Below are 20,559 nucleotides of genomic sequence, written 5' to 3' on the forward strand. Positions count from 1 at the left end.
GGGTCCCCTTTCCTGGAACAGAGAGGTCAAATAGATTTCAGATTGTATTCTCTCACTGATTATTAGAAGAACTGAAAATCTACCTGGGTTCAGCAGGAAGTAGCGCTATGAGTGATGAATGAGCTCTGCCACGTGTCAGAGAGAGTCACCAGGGTCGCAGAGGACCCCTCTCTGCCAACCGTATCCTGAGGGTAAGGCTGCTGTCGTCTTCACCTCGGCACTGAGCACACCTGCCCCACACAAGGAAGTGCCTCTTCCTACTGGGGGAGCTCGCCTGCAGCTCACACTAAGTAAGGCTGGCAGGGAGCCTTTCTCAAAGCATCCACCTTGGTCTCGCATCCCTAATTTGGATTCATTTTCTCCATTCCCCATCCTTTCAAGAGCTCAGTTTACTCAATCTTTATTGAGTATACCACATGTAGCCTATTGAGCAGGCCACATTTTACCTCAATATCAACAGGGGGCACTCGGTAGCTGACCTCTCCCTCCTCCAGGAGAGGAGCCCCATCCACAAGTTCTCTGGGGAAAAACAAAGGGCCCAGACCACCGCATTCAGACCTTCAGCTTCTTTCAAGAACAGGGTGTGTGCCTGAGTTGGTCACCGTCATATCCCCAGTAGGTGCCAGAGGTATGGAACCAGGGGGTGCTCCATACATCTAGGGTCCCCCTGGGAACAGCCTCCACAGCTGCTCTCCCCTCAGGGACTCAACTTGCTCCCCTGCCCCGGCTTAGAGGGCAGCTTGCTCCCTGCTGCTGCAAATTTAATCTGGATGGACAGAATTAAGCTGCTTGGAAAAGCTGGCTCATAGCTCAGCCTCCCAGATTAGAACTCTCAGAGTGGGATTCTCAGTTACATGTGGTCTAGCAATAAGAAAATGGCTGGGACCCTGGGAGACCCGGTCGTCCCCTCACTTTCATAGCAACAAGCTCTGGAAGCCTGGGCAAAATAACCTCACCAGGTCACCTTCTCTGTAACTGAGCTAGGGAGATGCTGAGTGGAATGACAGCTCACCTGTAAAGCTCTCCTCCCATCCTGACAGGGCAAGGCCCCTCCAGGCCAAAGCTTGAGGTGCCAGTCAGGATGCACGTTTTCCACTTAGAAAAGGTCCGGACAAGAATGCTGCAATACTGACACCAATCATCTTAACAGCAGCTGACTGGTGTTCTTCCTTCTTCCACTTTCGTCCCCTGTGGTAGCCTGTTTCCAAAGATGGCTGCCACCAACTTCCTCTTTCCCTATAGGCTTCTGTCACTTCCCTACTGGGAAGGAGAGTCCAGCCTTCCAGCACCTTCAATCTGGGGCTGACCTGTAACTATCTGATTGATGAAATGTGGTGGAAGTAATGCTGTGTACTTTCAGCCTAGCTTTTACTGGGTTTTTTTTGTTTTTTTTTTTTTTTTTTTTTTTTTTTTGAGACAGAATCTATCTTTGTCGCCAGGCTGGAATGCAGTGACCCGATCTCAGTTCACTGCAACCTCTGCCTCCCGGATTCAAGTGATTCTCCTGCCTCAGTCTCCCGAGTAGCTGGGACTACAGGCGCATGCCACCACACCCAGCTAATTTTTGTATTTTAGTAGACACAGGGTTTCACTATGTTGGCCAGGATGGTCTCAATCTCTTGACCTTGTGATCCACCCACCTCGGCCTCCCAAAGTGCTGGGATTAAGCCACCACGCCTGGCCTCAGCCTAGCTTTTAAGAGGACTAGCAGTCCCTGTGTCCTGACTCCTGGAAACCTGGGCTGTCACACAAGTCCAGGTTACTCTGCTGAAGACAGAAGCCAAGTTAAGAAAGACTGAGACTCGATAATTGAGTGAAGGAGCCATCTTGGACATCCAGTCCAGCCCAGTCAAGTCTTCAGATGACACCAGCTCCAGCCATTACCTGATGGAAACCGCATGAGACACAGAGTGAAAACCACATAGCTGTGCCCAGTTACCAACAAAACTGCCAGAAATAATAGCACTTTATTGTTTTAAACCACTATTGGAGTGGTTTATTACATGACAACACTCTCCATGGTCAATCCTCAACACAAGAGCCAGAATAACCTATTAAACACATAAATCAAAACCCTCCGATGGATTACTTTTACCCCCTCTCACGTGCATCTGTGTGTATTTATGTATTACACCTCAGTGAAGCTATGTATGTGTGTATGTGTGTGTGAGCGTGTGTGGGTACAATCATGTGTCACTTAGTGATATGGATATGTTCTGAGAAATGTTCCATTAGGCAATTTTTATCTTAAATAGGGCACAGGGATCCAAAAGAGCCCTGCCCAGGACAGGGCAGTGAGCTAAATGATCCTGAGCCTTTTGGCCCACAGACAACACTCAATGTGCAGGCAGCTGGGGAGTCATGGAAAGGGCATGTGATCTGCGTCAAGTTCCAGCTCTCCACTTCCTAGTGCGTAGCTTTTGGGCTGTATCATAGAGCACATCTACACCAGCCTAGATGGTACGGCCTTCTAAGCACCTAAGTTATATGGTATAGCCTATTGTCCCTAGGCTGCTACAAACCTTTACAGCATGCTACTGTACTAAACACTGCAGGCAATTATAGCACAATAGTAAGTATTTATGTATCTAAACACATGTAAATGTAGAAGATGCATAGTAAAAATATGGTATTACAATCTTATGGGGCCACTGACATATATGTAATCCATTGTTGACCAAAATGTCATTATATGATGTGATATAGTTTGGATATTTACCCAAATCTCATGTTGAACGGTAAGTCTCAATGTTGGAGGTAGAGCCTGGTGGGAGGTGACTGGATCATGGCGGTGGGTTTCTCCTGAGTGGTTTAGCACCATCCTATTCTCATGACAATGAGTGAGTTCTCTTAGAGATATAGTCATTTAAAAGTATGCAGCAGCTTTCCCCTCGTCCAACTCTCTCTCTCTAGCTCCTGCTCTGGCCATGTGACATGCCCGTCCCTCCTTTTCCTTCCACATGATTGTAAGCTTCCTGAGGCCTCCCCAGAGCCTGAGCAGATGCCAGCATCATGCTTCCTGGAACGCCTGCAGAACTGTGAGCCAATTAAACCCTTCTGTAAACTACCCAGTCTCAGGTATTTCTTTATAGCAATGCAAGAACCACTAAATACACAGTACATCACTCTGTTTGTGCATGTATGTGTATATATAGAGAGAGGTAGCATGAGTGAAACCAGTGACTCTTCCTGACACTGGCAGAGATCATTTATACACATGTACATACCCATGCCGCTTTTTGGAGATCTAATATACCATATAATGTGAAATTCGTGCTTTCTAAAGTGTACAGTTCAATGAATACATAGAATGGTCCCTGACTTACGATGTTTCAACTTTATAATTGTGGGAAACCATCACAGTTTTGAAGTAATGTACAGGATATAATAAATTCCATGAGATCTTCAACACTTTTATTATAACCTAGGTTTTATATTAAATGACTTTGCCTAACTGTAGGCTAATATAAGTGTTCTGAGCACATTCAAGGCATGCTAGACTAAGCTATGATGTTAGTTGTATTAAATACATCTTTGATATATTATCTTTTCAGCTTATGATGCGTTTATCAGGACACAGCCCTACTGTAAGTCGAGGATCCTCAGTATGCAAAACTGTGTAGTCATCACCACAATCAATTTTAGAACATTTTCATTACTCCAAAAAGAAACTCCATCCCATCAGCAGTCACTGTCCATTTCCCCACCTCCAGCCCCTGCCAACTACTAATTTACTTTCTGTCTCTATAGATTTGCCTATGCTAGGTATTTCACATGGACGGAATCATTTTGTAACTTGCTGCTTTCATGGAGCATATTCAAGTTCATCTATGTTATAGTATGTATCATACTATAGTATGTATACATACTATACATACTATACATACTATAGTATGTATCATACTATAGTATGATATAGTACTATAGTATGATACATACTATAGTATGATAGTATAGTATCATACTATAGTATGGCCCTTTTTAGGGCCAAATAGTATGTCATGGTATGAATATGCCACACTTTGCTTATCCATTCATCAGCTGGTAGACATTGGGTTATTTCCATTTCTTGGCTATTATGAATAATGCTGCTGTAGACATTCATGTACAGGTTCTCATGTGAGCATATCTTCTCAGTTCTCTTGACTGTATACCTAGGAGAGGAACTGCTGTGTCACATGATAATTCTATGCTTAACCTCTTGAGGAAGCGCCAGACTATTTTCCAAAGTGGCTGCACCATTTACACTCCCACCAGCATAATATGAGAGTTCTGGTTTTTCCACATCTTTGATAACACTTGTTACTATCTGTATTTTTTATTGTAGCCACATTTTAGTGGGCATGAAGCAGTATCTCACTGTGGTTTTGATTTGCATCTCCCTGACGGCGAATGCAGTTGAGTGTCTTTATCAGGTGCTCATTGGCTAGTTGTCTATCTTTGGAGATACGTCTGTTCAGGCCCTTTACCCATTATTTGATTATTTGAATGTTTTTTTGAATTATAAGACCTCTATTTCTAGCTATAAGTTCCTCATCAAAAATATGATTTGCAAATATTTTCTCACCTTCTAAAGGACTCTTAGCACATGCAGAATAAAATCCAGATCTTTTACCAGGGCTGAGAGACTTGCCAGATCCCGCCCTCATCCCTCCTGACTCTCTACAAGTCACTTCCTGCTCTCTGGCCACACTGCTCTGCGTGTGGGTTCTTAAACTTGGCAGGGCTGACCCAGCCTCAGGGCTTCTGCAAGTGCTTGCTCCCTTTGCTTAGACATTCTTCCCAGAAATTTTTGAATGGCTCACTCCCTCATGCCTGTATCCCAGCTACTCAGGATTTTTGAGATGAGGTCTCGCTCTGTCACCCAGGCTGGAGTGTAATGGCATGATCTCGGCTCACTGCAACCTCCATGTCCTGGGTTCAAGCGATTCTCTGGTCTCAGCCTCCTGAGTAGCTGGGATACAGGCATGCACCACCAAGCCTGGCTAATTTTTTTTTTTTTTTTTTTTGTAGAGACAGGGTTTCACTATGCGGGCCAGGCTGGTCTCGAACTCCTGGCCTCAAGTGACCTACCCGCCTTGGCCTCCCAACTCCCTCACTTTTTAAGACTCTGTTCAGACACCACCTTCTTCCCTAACCATTTTATCCATCTCTCCCTAAATATCCATAATATTTATCCACAATATTTCTTTCTCCCTATTATTCTCTACTCCTTATCCTTTCCTTAGTAGCACTTACTATATATAACCAGACATGATATCGTGCACTTATTTGCTGTTTCTGTCTCCCAGCTACAATCTCAGTTCCATGGGGGGCAGAAATGTCATTTGTCTCATACACTACTACATCTTAAATGCCTAAACAGTGCCAGCCACATTGTAGAAACTCAGTAAATATCTATTACATCAAACATACCCACTACTATTTACTGAGTACTTACTGTGAGCCAAACACTCCATGAAATACTTCAAATAAAATATCTTATTTCATCCCCACAACAACCCTATGCTATGAGGTAGACACCAATATTACTCCACTCTTCTAACAGATGAGAAATCTAAATTAAGAAAGTTTAAATAATTTATCCATGGCCCCACAGGTAGGAAGTGGCAGAGTAGGGATTAAACCCATGCAGTCTCAGCTGTGAACTATAAGGCTCTACCACAGCTATCCCCATTACCGACTCCAGCAAGCCCCTTTCCTTTGAGCCTCTGTTTCCTCATCTATGACATAAGAGTAGCCTCCCATCTTACCTTACAGGGCTACTGAGAGATTAGCCAGGTGGGGTCACATAAAGCAGTGGTCCCCAACCTTTTTGTCACCAGGGACCAGTTTCATGGAAGACAACTTTTTCACATATGGCCGGGTGCAGGAGGGTGGTTCTGGGATGATTTAAGCATATTACATTTATTTTACACTTCATTTCTATTATTACCTTGTAATATATCATGAGCTAATAATATAAGTCACCATAACGTAGAATTAGTGGGAGCCCTGAGCTTGTTTTCCTGCAACTAGATGGTCCCATATGGGGGTGACGAGAGACAGTGAAAGATCATCAGGCATTAGATTCTCATAAGGATCACACAACCCAGACCCCTTGCATGCATAGTTCACAATAGGGTTTGCGCTGTGAGAATCTAATGCTGCTGCTGATCTAACACAAGGCGGAGCTCAGGTGGCAATGCGTGCAATGGGAGCAGCTGTACATACAGATGAAGCTTCGCTTGTTCACCCACCGCTCACCTCCTGCCATGCAGCCTGTTTCCCAACAGGCCACCATGGACACCAGCCCATGACCCCAGGGTTGGGGACCCCTGACGCAAAGCACTGAGAATAGTGCCAGCCTCACTGTGAGTGTTCAATAAGTGTGAGCTGCCGTGATGATGTGATGACAACGGTGCTGATCACAATGATCAGATGACTTCGGTGCGGTGAAATCAATCCCTTTGAAATCAAATAAAGCTCTGTCATTGTGAATTAATATCATTCAAATGCATCGTGTGAACAGACTGTGTACAGACTGAGTCTCAGCTCTCACAGAGGGAGGACCAGCCCACTGTGGCCACGCGAGGGTTTCAGTTTCATCAGATGGGGTGTGAGAGATTTCCTGACTAGGGGAAGAAGAGATTTTGATAACATCACAGACTAAGGCCTCAACAAGAGCCTACTGGATACCTCCAAGAAGGATCTCAGTGGCCCATTAGAGACAGATCCTGGCCTAATCTAGGACAGCCATTCTCATGGGGCCATGCCATGCTTGTAAACTCCTGCTGGGCAAGCCCCACAGACAAAAGTAGCTGAATGCGTCAGAAGCCCATCCTACTCACAGCTCCCCCAGGAAATTACTGAATGTCACATTTGCTAAAAAGAGGTTGCCACCCAGATAGTTCATGTCCATGTGCCACCAACATTGTAGAAAACCTAGAGAATAGAAATGCAAGTCAACTCACCAGTATGGGTCTGTCTGTGCGTCTCCAGAGCATCCTCCTTTGAAAACTGTGCACCGCACTGATCACAGACAAAGGCTTTGGCACCCGCTGAAAGAAAGGAGAGGCCGTTACCACTAGAGCAATAGTCCATTGGTGAGGGGGGAGGTCCTGGGCCACAACTGTGCAGGTGGATACTAGGGGAGGAGACTGGACACCTGCAAAAATCCTGAGGGATCATCCATGGCTCAGACCCTCCTCCAAGAGGTGAACACTCACCCAACTGAGCTCCAAACACCCTTGTCTAGGGCTCTTCAAGAGAGAAGGAGAAACAAAATCAGAATAACCAAGATAAACAGAAATGGGGTCCAAGTGAGATACCCCGAGAAGGAGGGGGATCTGAAGAGTTAGCCCCAGGCGATGGGAGGACAGGAGAAAAATGATGCCAATGCAGGGAAATGTACCCTGTTGCCTAGACTGTACTTTATAGGAAGGTAAGAATTGCTGACATACTCAACCTGGATGTCCATGGGGGCCTCTGCCTCAATGTTTCTAACACTAAATTCATCATCTACCCAGCTGCTGCCTCCAGCTGACCATTTAAAACCCCTGAATGGCTCCCCAGTGCCTGGAGAACAAGGTCCAAGCTCCTTACCATGACTCACAAAGCACTTCTGGGTGTGCTCCTCTTTCCTGCTTCATCTCTCACACCTCACTCTTGTTCTCTTTTCTCCAGCCACACTGAACCAGGCAGGCTCCCTGGAGGAGCTGTGTTCTTCCTCATTGCCAGGCCTGTGCACATTCTTCTGCACGTCTTCTGCCTCTGACATTCTCCCACGCTTCCCTGGCTGCTATGGTGCAGTTGGAGCTCCTATTCATCGTTCATGCATCGGCCTCAATACCTGGGGCCCTATGGGTAGGTGCGGCGACTCTCCTTTATGCTCCCATAGGCCCTTACTGTGCTCCATTCTAAATGCCTGTGGCCTTGTCTTTCTCCCTCACCACACTGTAAGCTCCCTGGCAGAGGGACTGTGTCATCTTGTGCACAGCTGCATCTGCCTGACACACAGTGGAAACCTATTACTATACATATTTGTGGAATAAATAAAATGAATTTGGTGCCACTCAATAAACTTTTTCAGAACTGTTATTTGGAAGGCTTAAAGTGATGATGCCGCCATGTCAAGATGAAACAGTACTTTTTATCATTGGCTCATAGTCTTCACAGCTCTGCCACACTATCTGATCCAGGGGTCACCTGTCACAAGCCTTGGCATTTGTCCTTCAACATGTCTCCTAGATGCGCTCTTCCATTGCATTTCGATCATCACTGCCCCGTTCAGGCTCTTACTGCATGACACTCAGAACACTGTTAAGACACAAGGGTGTTTCCACACCACCAGCCACCTGCATGCTACTCAACAGATGCAGGGTCCTCCAAGGCCACTTGATTCCTCACACTTTCTTACTCAAGAAGATACAATGGCTCCCAATTTGGACTGACTCTAAATTCCTCTACTTGGCTTCAAGGCCTTCCATAACCTGTCCCGGTTAGCCACCCAACTCCACAGGTAAGAGGTCCTCACCAGCCCTCTCTGGGTGCTGCCTGACTTCCCTGAGTCTCTGTGCTTGAGCAATGCCCAGTCCCATTCCTCCACTCTATTTTCGAGAGCAGGGTTTGTGGACATCAAGCACTCCAGCCCCTTACTCTTCTGTCCTTTCCAATCTGCCACTCCACTCTGTTCCTTTCAACGTGTCTTAGCATTTTGTTGTTACTTTTGAGACAAGGTCTCCGTCTGTCACACAGGCCGGAGCGCAGTGGTGCAATCATAGCTCACAGCAGCCTCAACCTCCTGGGTTCAAGTGATCCTCCCATCTCAGCCTCCTGAGTAGCTAGGCCTATAGGCACAGGCCACCACACCCACCTAATTCTGTTTTTATTTTTATTTTTTTAGAGATGAGGTCTCACTATGGTTCCCAGGTAGGTCTCAACCTCCTGGGCTCAAACAATCCTCCCACCTTGTTCTCCCAAAGTGCTGGGGGTTCCAGGTGTGAGCCACTGTGTCTGGTCATCTTAGCTCTTCCTTAAATATGCCTGTGTTTTAGTTTTGTATTAGAGCCTCGTAAGAGCCAGAACTACATTTACATATATCTGTAGCCCACCATGCTGTTTTCAGATCACCGCAGATTTCCTGAGGCTTAACTATGTACTAGGTATGATGCAAGATGCTTAATATGTAACATTTGGTTCGTCCTAACAACCACCATTTGCAGTACATGCTATCATCACCCCCATGTAGCAGATGAGTAAATTCAAGCTCAGAGAGGTTAAGCACTTTGCCCAACACCACACAGTGGGTAATACGGTAAAGGTGAATCCAAACATAGGCAGCCTGATTTCAGAGCCTTCACTCGTAATCCCCGTACCCTTCGGCCTCCCTAGGGTTCCATCTGCAAAGATGTTTCATGGGTAAGACCCCATGAGTGGGGTCTGAGCTCCCTTCTCTGAAAGAAAATTCAATTTACCTATTTTACACATCAGGGTTTTGGGGTTAGAAAAACAATTCCAATACTTTTCTACAAATTTGAAAACCTCTGCCTTGGAGAATCAGTACATACTTTTAAGGAATGTAACTCCAAATACTAGCTGTTCCAGCACAGACTTAAATACCAATGAACATTTCTTGCAGTGAAGAATATGAGGACCCTGGCGGAGGTCTAGAATGTGAGGTCCTCCGGGGGTACTGACTTTCTTTATCTCACTGACACCTATCTTTCTACTGATGAGCAGGATATACTCTAGTAGGTGCTCAACAAAGGTGAGTCGACTGGCCAGGTAAGTGGGTAATAAAGCACACAGGGAGGATATGAACTCACTTTTCCTGAAGAGCTTTAAAAATAATTATTGTTGGGCCAGGCATGATGGCTCATGCCTGTAATCCCAGCACTTTGGGAGGCTGAGGTAGGTGGATCACCTGAGGTCAAGAGTTTGAGACCAGCCTTGCCAACATGCTGAAACTGCGTTTCTACTAAAGATACAAAAAATTAGCCAGGCGTGGTGGCATGCGCCTGTAATTCAGCTACTCAGGAGGCTAAAGCAGGAGAATTGCTTGAACCGTGAGGCAGAGGTTGCAGTGAGCCAAGATCACGCCACTGCACTCCAGCCTGGGCAACAGGGTGAGACTCCAACTCAAAAAATAAAAATAAATGAATAAATATTGTCATTTGCCTCAGGTGGCTGGGGTTGAATTTCACCTGGAGGCCGGAAGAATCCCATGGTGACCTCTGGGTGTCCCTTCAAGCCACAGAGCATCCTCAGGCCAAGCACCTGGTACATGGCTTAGAGAACTTTGAAGAAAGAGCCAAGAAAACTGCAAAGCAGTCATGACGTGTGTTCACAGGGGTAGCAGCCAAGGCTACCTTTCATCCGTTTATACTGGAAATGCAGAAAGCCCCTCCAAGAGCAGAGTGGACCCAGATGGGAAAGCTGGGGCTGGGTGAATCATAGCTTCCTCACAATTAGAAACTGCCCCCAGTCCCAAATCATTCGCCATCAGTGATTTTCTGTAGATCTGTAAGAAATCTGATTTTAATTGTATTTCTTCCTTGGGTTCTATTCGCTCTCACAGCTCTCTAAAGGAGAAAGGGGAAGCAGAGGCCCGAGGAGGGAGGCACCGGCTGGAAAGGGGAGGGCGTCCTGTGGGCTCCCACACTGGAGCCCCGCAATCGGCGAGGAGCCCGCCATGCCACAGGCTTCCAAGGGATGTGGTTCGGAGGGTTCTTAGAAAACAGCCATCACTGTGGGCTGGAGCAGCTTCTCGCTTTAATGACTGAGAAGCAGAGAGAAAGGAAGGAGGCCAGGTAGGAAATAAAGGGCCGGATGTGTACCATCAGACAAGTGCACAGGAAGATGAAGACAGATAAGCACACACGATCTAGTACAGGCGCTCCCTCGGTCCAAGCCTGACCACATCTGCTTGCCTTCAAAGTCCCGCCACTCCACCCCCACCTCACTGAAGTCACGACACTGAGCTGAGTATGTGAAAGTCCCTGTCCTCAGTGACTCTGGGCCAGATCCCTCCTTACACATGGATAACACAAATGTCAGCTCCCATTGCTAGCCCCCACTCATGAAGCCCCAATACTCCCACACCCACCCGGACAGGCTCTGACTTCCCCCCACCTCTCCAGGGTGAGACCAAAGACAGGCACAGTTCCACGGACACGTGAGCGGAGCAGGGCGAGGCAGACGAAATCCTCTCTCCCAAGGAGGCTTGTGCCTTAAAATTGTCTCTGTAATGGCTGGCTCAGAGGCAGAAATATTTGGCAGACCTGAAATTAAAAGTGATAAATTTCCTCGCCAAGCTTTGATCGATAATAGAGGCCTCATCTGTTAATCAATAAGACAGTCTCTGCCTGTTTACTGTGCATATGTTGTTCACTGCTGCCTTCAGTATGATGTCAGGTTTGCATTCAAAGCAACTCAAGTGTGTATAAACCACATGGCTATTCCCAAAATGCATTACGGTGACATCATGCAGCCACTAATACATTTATAAAGCATCAATGGGAGGGGGTGAAGGGGAGGGAAGGAGGTCATGCCAGCTGAACACAGCAGGTGCGCATGGACCTAGCAGCAGCATTTACACCCACAAAATTTCCTGGGGCTCAACCTGGAGTGGGGAGAACTCCAGGGACACAGCTCTGGGATGGCCATGACTTCCCATATCCTTCCTACACACAGGGGCTGGCTTTTGAATGTCCAGGAACTACATGCCAAGAGGTGGATTACAGTAAATAAACAAAAGAGACGAAATCCCTTCCCACAGGGAGCTTACGTTCAAGAGGGGAGGGCAGATTTTTAAAAAGCAAGTAAATATAGAAAAGGCCAGGTGGTGATAAGTGATAAAAAGAGAAATAAATTAAGGGAAGAGGGCCAGACATGGTGGCTCAGGCCTGTAATCCCAGCACTTTGGGAGACTGGGATGGGTAGATCACTTCGGCTTAGGAGTTCAAGACCAGCCTGGCTAACATGGCGAAACCCCATCTCTACTAAAAATACAAAAATTAGCCAGGCGTGGTAGCTGAATTTTAAATCCCAGCTCCTCAGGAGGCTGAGGCAGGAGAACAGCTTGAGCCCGGAAGGCAGAGGTTGTCACGAGCTGAGATCATGCCATTGCACTCCAGCCTGGGAGACAGGAGTGAAACTCTGCCTCAAAACAAACAACAAAAACAAAAAAAGGCATTAAGTGAAGATAAACGGAGAGTGCCAAGGGCTGTTCTTTTACATGAGGTAGTCGGGGAGGACCTCGCAGATGCGCTGACATCTGTGGAAAGCAAGGCCACCATGTGAGAACACCCACACCAGGCAAGGGAAGACATGTAAGGAGGCCAGCTGCACGGGATGGCCTGAGGTCGAGGTGGGAGACACAAGGGTGGGGAAGTTAAGGAATAGATTGCGGAAAGAAACTAAATAGCAGAGGGAGAATGGCAGAAGATAAAGGGGGCTAGACCCTCGCTATCCACAGCAGTCACAGATCCAAGTGAACCGAGGACAACAGCAGGATCTAAGCCAAAAGCACTAGGTCCCACGCCTAACTTGGCCACTCACTGCTGTGGGCATCACGTGAGTCATTACACCTTGATGGACTGATTTCCCAATCTGTAAAATGGGAATGATCCTGTCTGCCTGCCTCCCTGAGGCTGCTGTGAGGAGCAAATGGGATAACGGACATGGGTGAATACAAAACTCCTTGTCAATCACGAAACACTCTGTGGACAGCAGAGGTCCTTGGTGGGTTTTGTACCACAGGAGGCAGTGCAGTGTGGTTAAGAGCTCCACATTTGGATCAGACAGACCAGAGGTCAAATCATCAGCAAGCTGCCAATCTCAGGGAGCCTGTTGCCTCAGCTGTAAAATGGGAGCAGTAAGAGAAGGTTCCTCGGAGAGTTATGACACGGTGGGGAAAGTGCTCCACCCCACAGCTGGTGGGTAGATATGTAGAACCAGTAAGTCGTAGCTTCCATTATCTCCAGTCACTTTTCCTTTAAAGAAAGAGCTCCTTTCATGCAATTAAAGTATGATTGATTTTACTGGAATTGGACACACAGTTATTTGGGGGCCATTTATCTTGTGTAAAGTGAGACTCACATTCATAAAGACATATGGCACCACACCTGCACATACATGAACACACACACACGCACACTCCACGTTGTTCCTCTAATTTAAAGATGAGTGATTGTTTTGTTGAGGGGAGCAGAAAAATCTGCCATAGAACCAGTTTGTCAGTATCAGCAGCTATTCACCAACCTGGCTCTGAAATCTTCCCTGGACAAGGCCCTGGAGCCCCATTCAACCGTCCTGTATTTGGGGCTCTCTTCCATCTTCCCAATGGACTGTAAGCTCTGTGAGAGCAGGTTCCCACCTGTCTTGGGCTTTACCATATCCTGATGCCCTGAGCCATGCCTGGCATACAGTCTGTGGTCACTAAATGCTTGTTAAACAAAGAAGGCCCCAGGCAAGTTCCTGGGTGCAGAACTGACCTGAGAAGGGTGCAGTGGCCACTCGGGGCACTGCCAAGCTGTCTGTCCCCTAGGGGGTGGCAGAGTCCTTATTCTACACACTCAGTTCTCTACTACCCCTTTTTTAAAATAAGGACATGGTCTCTGGCTAGGTCTCACGGAGTTGAGAGGAAAAGGAAGGAAAGGTTAGGAAGTGGGGCTGTCTGCTGCTTCTGGTGCAAGGCCTCCCTCTCATCAGCATGTCTGCTCCCAGCCCAGCCCAGCTGGGTTCACTGTGGCAGCCAACAAACAAGCCCTCCCTCAGTGAGCCTCCTGCCCCTCTGCCCCCAGGCAATGATCTGCCGAGCAACTACTCCCTACCCCAGGCACTGAGTTTATCTGACATTCCAGGTACCAGTTGTGAAACAGACAGACAGATATTCTTGCCCCTGCCAGTCTCCCAGCGACCCTGCAGATGAGAGCTTCAGGATGTTCTAAGCATCGCCCTGCAGGGAGCAGGGAGCTCTCTGATGGTTTTGGGTTCTCCAGACCCCTACTCTTCTCCTGTTTTTCCCTGACTTCCTGACACCTCCAGAAGGCTGGGGATAAAGGAAGGAGGAAGGTTCAAAGCTGGTTGAAGTTTGATGGAAAGAGAATGCACATGCCAGAGGCAGGACTCAGGCCTCTGTGTGTGGGAGCCTCTCTCCCTCTGTGCCAAGGATCACCCCAACTCACAGGAATCAAAGGAGGGAACAGCCAGAAGGGCACTTCCAAAAACATAAAGCTTTCTCTAAATGCCCAAGATCTCAACGACAATGAAGCTGAAATCCAGTAGGAGCCATGCAAGTTCCCCACAGCTGCCCTCTCTCCCTTGACAAAGAGCCTCCCTCCCTCTGCCCTAACCAGAAATGGGGCTCAGGGGGTCCCGGGCATCCAGGCAGGAAGCAGAAGATACTGAATGCAATCAGATATGCGTGGTGTCTCTCTGAAGGAAATAAGGCAGAAGCCGGTGAGTGAAGAAAACAAATCCAAATCCCTCCCTTTCCAAAACCTCTACCACCCCCATGCTAATAATAAGAAGGGAAAAAAAGGAAACTGAAAAAACACCTAATGTTTGCCAGCATCTAATGTTGAGTGGTGTGTCCTTTTTTTTCAAAATTCCTTGAGACTTTAAAATAAACATCTTGAATGTTCTGATGAGATCTGCATGCCTGCTTACATAAGGAAGTACAGAGTGTACCAAAACAGCAGACCCAAAAAAAGCATAAGCTGTCAGAACAATGAGTACGGACTCAGGGCATTTTACAACAGGCCACGGTGTACAGTTTTATTTACAGTACCTCTTATCAGATGGAGAACAGTACACTGGCTGCCAATTCCAAAGGCCGGCACTGCGTGTTCTTTTCCCTCAAGGAGATGTGTACTCCTGGAGAGGAGCTTGAAGGCTCGCTCTCTCTCTCTCTCTCTCTCTCTCGCTCTCGCTCTTTCTCCTTTATCAACAAAACAAAAAGCTTATCCAGAACCAGAGTTTCTGGAAGGTACACAGATTCAGGAAAGAGGGAAAAGGGAAAGCAGGTGGGCAAACACTAGCTGAAAGGAAAACAACCAGGCCCATCGATCAGCCCAGGATATGGTTCAAGGGTAGCTGTGGGTGACAAGGCTGCAGGGAAAATCCTGAGTCCAGCCTCACTACAGGACGGGAAGGTGAATGAACTAATGATACAGGGCCCCACATAAATATAGGACAGAGGAAGACTCCAGGAAAGTCTCCCGGGCTGAGCGACAGAAAAACGGGAGTCACCTGGGATTGAGGACAGGTGGTTTTCAGATTCCCAGAAGCCAGTGTCCCACCAGTGACCCGGCAAATGACTGACACCTGATGTGTGGCTAAATATCCACTCTGCAGAGGAGGAAACCGTGGAACAGGTCAGGAGAAAATGCTGAGACATCTTTATGACTGAGAGAACATTTCTTATCCTACCCAATTAATGTCATGCTACCAGGGAGCTCCATGGTGCCCTTGTCTCTTACTGGGATCCCAGTCCCTCTCTCCAGTCCCACAGAGAGCACACAGGTCTACCTTGTCCCTTATCCCTGCAACTCAGTTCTCAGCCAGAGTGGCTTGGAAAGCTCTTTTGTTACCACTTTTAGCACCAGCAGGTAATCCAACAGGCTTAGAAACACTGTTCGAGCCAGAACAAACACATGCACTCGACATTGGGCTGAACAGTACGGCAGTGAAGAGCACGCTCTCTGGAATCCAACAAACTCCAGTTCAAGTCCCAGTTCTGCCATGTCTAGTGACCACCCTGGAGAAGTGAATTATCTTTTTGGGGCCTATTTCTTCACCTAGAAAACTGGGCTCAGAGTGTTTATTCCACAGGGTCGGCTGAGGGCTGATTAATTTAAGTAATATATGTAAAGTGTTTAATGCTGTGTCTGGCATACAGTAACTGCCTCATAAATGCTAGCTGTCATTAACACCAACATCCTCACTGACATCAGGAGATAAAATAATGGCAATATACAAGACACACACAAACATCAATTGCATGCAACAGACGCATCACACAATTTAAAATATTCTTGCCTTTCCAGCCAAAACACACCAGTAAAGACGGGGTCAGATCAGTCTTTCCCAGGAGAAGATCAAGGAAATGGCTCCCATCACCACTCATGGCCAATGTTTAATGGTATTACTACCTTCCTATTCCTACCCAGAAGGGAACCAGGGAGTGCAAACCAGTTTGAAATGAATTATGTTTGTAAAAATACACAAGTGAATTATTTTAAATAAAATACAATAAATAGGAAAATAGATCTGTTGAAGATTTTAAATAAGTACAGGCTGGGTCTGGTGGCTCATGCCTGTAACCCCAACACTTTGGGGGGCTGAAATGGGCAGATTGCCTGAGCTCAGGAGTTTGAGATCAGCCTGGGCAACATGGTGAAACCCCATCTCTACTAAAAATACAAAAAGTTAGCCAGGCATGGTGGCATGCACCTATAATCCCAGCTACAGAGGAGGCATGAGAATTGTTTAAACCTGGGAGGCAGAGGTTGCAGTGGGCCAAGATCGTGCCACTACACTCTAGCCTGGTTAACAGGGCAATACACTGCCTCAAAAATAAAATAAAATAAAAATCTTTCTGAAGCCCAAAAGTACTGACTCAAGGATTCATCTTACCATTGCCTCTAATCTCTTTCTTCTCCTGGCAACTTCTATGTCTGGGCAATCATGGAATAGTGGTAATCAGCAATAGGGCACAAAATCTCTCTTACTGTAGTGCAGGAATGTCAGCCCCTGCTGTGATGAACCAGACTTCCTTCCAGACATACCTTGCCAACTGAGAGATCTCTCAGAGGTTAATGGCCAGGCCCCTCAAAATGATGTCCCACAGCAGCTCAAAGCCAGAGATGACTTTAGGGCACTACCACTCATTGGTGGCATGGTACCGGCATCAACTTTGCAGCCTCACTTCCCTCCTGAAAATGAAGCTATTAATTCTGATAGCTTAAACAAGAACCTATATGAAGTACCTGGCACATAACAGGTGCTCAAGTCACAGTCATTAGCATGATGATAGAATAATTTCACTTCATTAAGCTGATGAGCCCCAGGAGGACAGCCCCTGGCCACACCCTACAGGGTATGCAACCCACAATATTTCCAGCCCCACAGCTCTGGGAGGCCAGGTCCAATCGCCATGAGTAAAATGGCCTTGGGTAAATGAGACACTAAGTTCTCTGGGGCTCTCGTCTACATGGTATTATGCTATTTGGAATGGCAGACAGGACCACCCTTAGATGAGGCAGGGTAGACAATTGGCTCAAGGAAGGTTCTGCTGGCCAGCGCACACAAGATTTTCCAAAGTACAAGAGAAACTGACTTAGGGTCTGCACTGTCACTGCCTGAGCTGTGTAACCCTTGGTGAATCCTTTCACCTCTCCGTCTTGAATTGACAAGTTTTAAACTGGGACATCTCTAAGGGACAAAAGATGAGCAGGTGTTTGTGAGAAGATGGATGCTCATGGCAAAGAAAGCTAAATGTGGCCATACATGAGAGTGCAAATGTTTAAAACCCTTAGTGTTGGGAAGGTACTGTTGAGACCAAGTGCACCCTAAATGTGGTACGGAGGATTTTATGCAGACACACACACACACACACACACACACACGCACACACACGCACACACGCATGCACGCACATACCCTTCTCCCCTGAGTAGGATTCACAATATTGCCTGGGCAATAGAAAAAAGAACTGGGTTCCCTGGTTAAGCCAGCAGTATCCTTTTCAAGGTGAATACTCTGCTCTATCAGGTGGGTAAAATGGAACAGACAGTCCAGACATTGGGAGAATCATTAGCTAGAGTCAGGCTGAGCCAGTGACGCTGTGCCAGAGACTGATCCCTGAGTTTCAGGGAATACCTGGGCTTTCAAGTGTTCATAACTTTGTTTTGTTTAAAAGATAGCTTTGCAGCCTTGGCATTTGTGAGAGGCTGGATAATCCGGCCAGAGACGTAGGAGTAACGGTTTCTGCCATGATTTTATGGGACATCTCCGCAATTCCTAACCACCAACAATCACCCTCCTCCCAGGTCCCCACTTGGGAATTTTCAGGAGAGAAGTTCAGAATGAAAAGCGAGGTTTCTGCTGGCCCGCAGCAGCCCCAAAGCTCAGCCTGTGATCTGAACCTTCGGTCTCCTCCTCCCATCCTTATTTATTCTGTTCCTTTCTTCTGAAGCAATTTCAGAATGCTCCGTCACAGGCCCGCACCCTAAATATGGCATGGAGGGTTTTATACACACACACACATACACACACACACACACACACACACCCCTCTCCTTTCCTCTGAATAGGACTGACAATATTGCCTGGGCAATAGAAAAAGAAAAGACCCCTCCAAGTGCGGTGGCCAGGATCCAAGTGCCTACCCCACCCATTTCAAGCTGATACCTGTCCCTGCCCCGGTCCCCCAGCATCCCCTGACACTCCTGCCGACTGACTTTTGATTTGAGTATTTTAAAGGGGATAGGAGGCAGCGTTCCTCAGCCTCGATGGTGTTCTGGTCCTCCCGTGCTTTCTCCAGGCTGGTCCCTGCCTCCCTCATTTCCCACTGACTGAAGAGAATGCCGGGTCTTCTCTCAATGTTGGGATCTCTTGAGGATCTCAATATGGACAGTTCCTTCATTGCTTGGTTCTCAGAATCCCCTATCCCCTCCATTCTCCTGGCATCTCTCTCCAATACCACTTGCAACTGTCTCTGCAGTGTGTATGTATTTTATTTGTTTCTAAGATAAAATATCCTTAGGTAATAATATTTCAACAAATGACAAGAAATAAAGCCTTTTACAAGGCTCCAGATGCTGTCACAAGTGTGATAACCATTGCACTCTTCAAGAAACCAATTGGCAGAGTTCTGCATACAAGTTATCTGCTGACAATTGGCTGTGAGCTGTACAAGCCCTGCGGATGAGAGTTTCTCTTCTGGAAACTCCACCAGGAAGCAGTGCCAGAGACCCCTAAGACATCTAGGTCAAGCTGCAGGGAAGAGGCAGCCTTCAGTCTGCACAGGAGGCTGTCTAAGCCAAGGCCCCTGCTCCCATCACAGGCAGTTTAGTGGAAAACCTGGACTTGATGTTGACAGAACTAAGACGGTAGCTCAGCTACCCACTAGCTAAGTCAGGAGCATTAGCAGCTTAACTCTCTGAGCCTTGGTTTCCTCACCTGTTAAAGGGATGATGATATATCCTTCCTACCTTAAAGGCAGGACTTCTACGTTATATGACAGCACTGACACGACTCACTCAGAAATGGAAGGTCGTTGGGAGGTTTAAACAAGATGACGCACATGAAGGTGCCCAGCACAGAACGTGCACTCAACAGGAGCACAACATCAATACTTTCACTCCTTCACTTCCAAGGATCCTACAAAGGCTGCCCTGAAATGAGTAGTCGCAATGGTGCTGCTGCCACAGTGTTGACAGTCATCACAATAAAAATACTAATAACATGTGATGCCCATTCATGATGATACAAGCATTGCGCTACTTTACGTGCAATGTACCATTTAATTCTCCCAGCAACTCTACAATTACCCCCCATTTTATACGCGTGCAAACGTTTTTTTGTTGTTGTTGCTGTTAGACAGAGTCTCGCTCTGTTGCCCAGGCTGGAGTGCAGTGACATGATCTCAGCTCACTGCAACCTCCTCTCCAAGGTTCAAGTGATTCTCCTGCCTCAGCCTCCCGAGTAACTAAGATTACAGGTGCCCGTCACCATGCCCAGCTAATTGCCGTACTTTTAGTAGAAATGGAGTTTCACCATGTTAGCCAGGCTGGTCTCGAACTCCTGATCCCAGGTGATCTGCTTGCCTTGGCCTCCCTGAGTGCTGGGATTACAGGCAGGAGCCACCTGTAATCCCAGTCTTAGATGTGCAAACTGAGGTTTAAAAAGTTTAGTTCTTTTGCCCAAGGTCTCATAGCTAGGAAGCATAAAAGAAAAAAAAAAAAAAAAAAAACACTTCAATCAGGGTGGCAGCATAGGAAGCCCACCTAACTCTATTCTTGGAGTCCTTTGCCCATTAAGAACAACGCTCACCTCCTGGTCCAGGCATGAAGCAACACTGTCTATCCAAGAGAGCCTGGACTGGGAGCAGCACAGCGTCTAGACTGGGCTCTGCTGCAGACTTCAGCGTATTCTAAGATCCTGCTTTTCTTGACCTGTTTCTCCATCTACAAAGTGGAAGTCATGTTCCTAGCCCCTCCCAGACACTTAAAGCTATTAAAGAGAGAAATGAGCTCAAAGGTGTGAAAACATGTAGGGAGGAAAAGGTACCACCGATCTTCTGGAGAAACTTATAACAAGACTCTAATTAGGCATATACCTCCGTGCTTGACTCCCTTCTTAGGCATTCTCCTTTTGACTTCCAAGCAAGCAAGATGTTCTATCATAAAAAGACAATCAGTTGCATTCGCTGAAAGCAGAAAAAATGGACTCTCACATTGATGAATGATGGCAAATGACAAAGACCGATATAAACAAGGTTTCTTGGTTAACCTTCAGTTCACCAAAAAGTACTCTGATTACATCTTCTCTGAGCATCCTAGTTAATCTAGT

The 20,559-nt window shown here is 46.9% G+C and overlaps 1 protein-coding gene across 4 annotated transcripts in view; it reads right to left on the reverse strand.

The window, feature by feature from the left end:
- Positions 1 to 20,559, reverse strand: part of ZBTB16 (zinc finger and BTB domain containing 16) — a 199,985-nt gene that overhangs the window by 64,772 nt on the left and 114,654 nt on the right. For all 4 annotated transcript variants that reach the window (XM_032285476.1, XM_032285479.1, XM_032285477.1 and 1 more), the window contains exon 4: positions 6,954 to 7,040. In XM_032285476.1, coding sequence (XP_032141367.1) covers positions 6,954 to 7,040 — 87 coding nt within the window. The remainder of the gene's footprint in view (positions 1 to 6,953; positions 7,041 to 20,559) is intronic.

The sequence above is a fragment of the Sapajus apella genome, unplaced genomic scaffold (assembly GCF_009761245.1).
Source record: "Sapajus apella isolate SASKATOON/1434 unplaced genomic scaffold, GSC_monkey_1.0 scaffold16, whole genome shotgun sequence".
Lineage (NCBI taxonomy): Eukaryota > Metazoa > Chordata > Mammalia > Primates > Cebidae > Sapajus > Sapajus apella.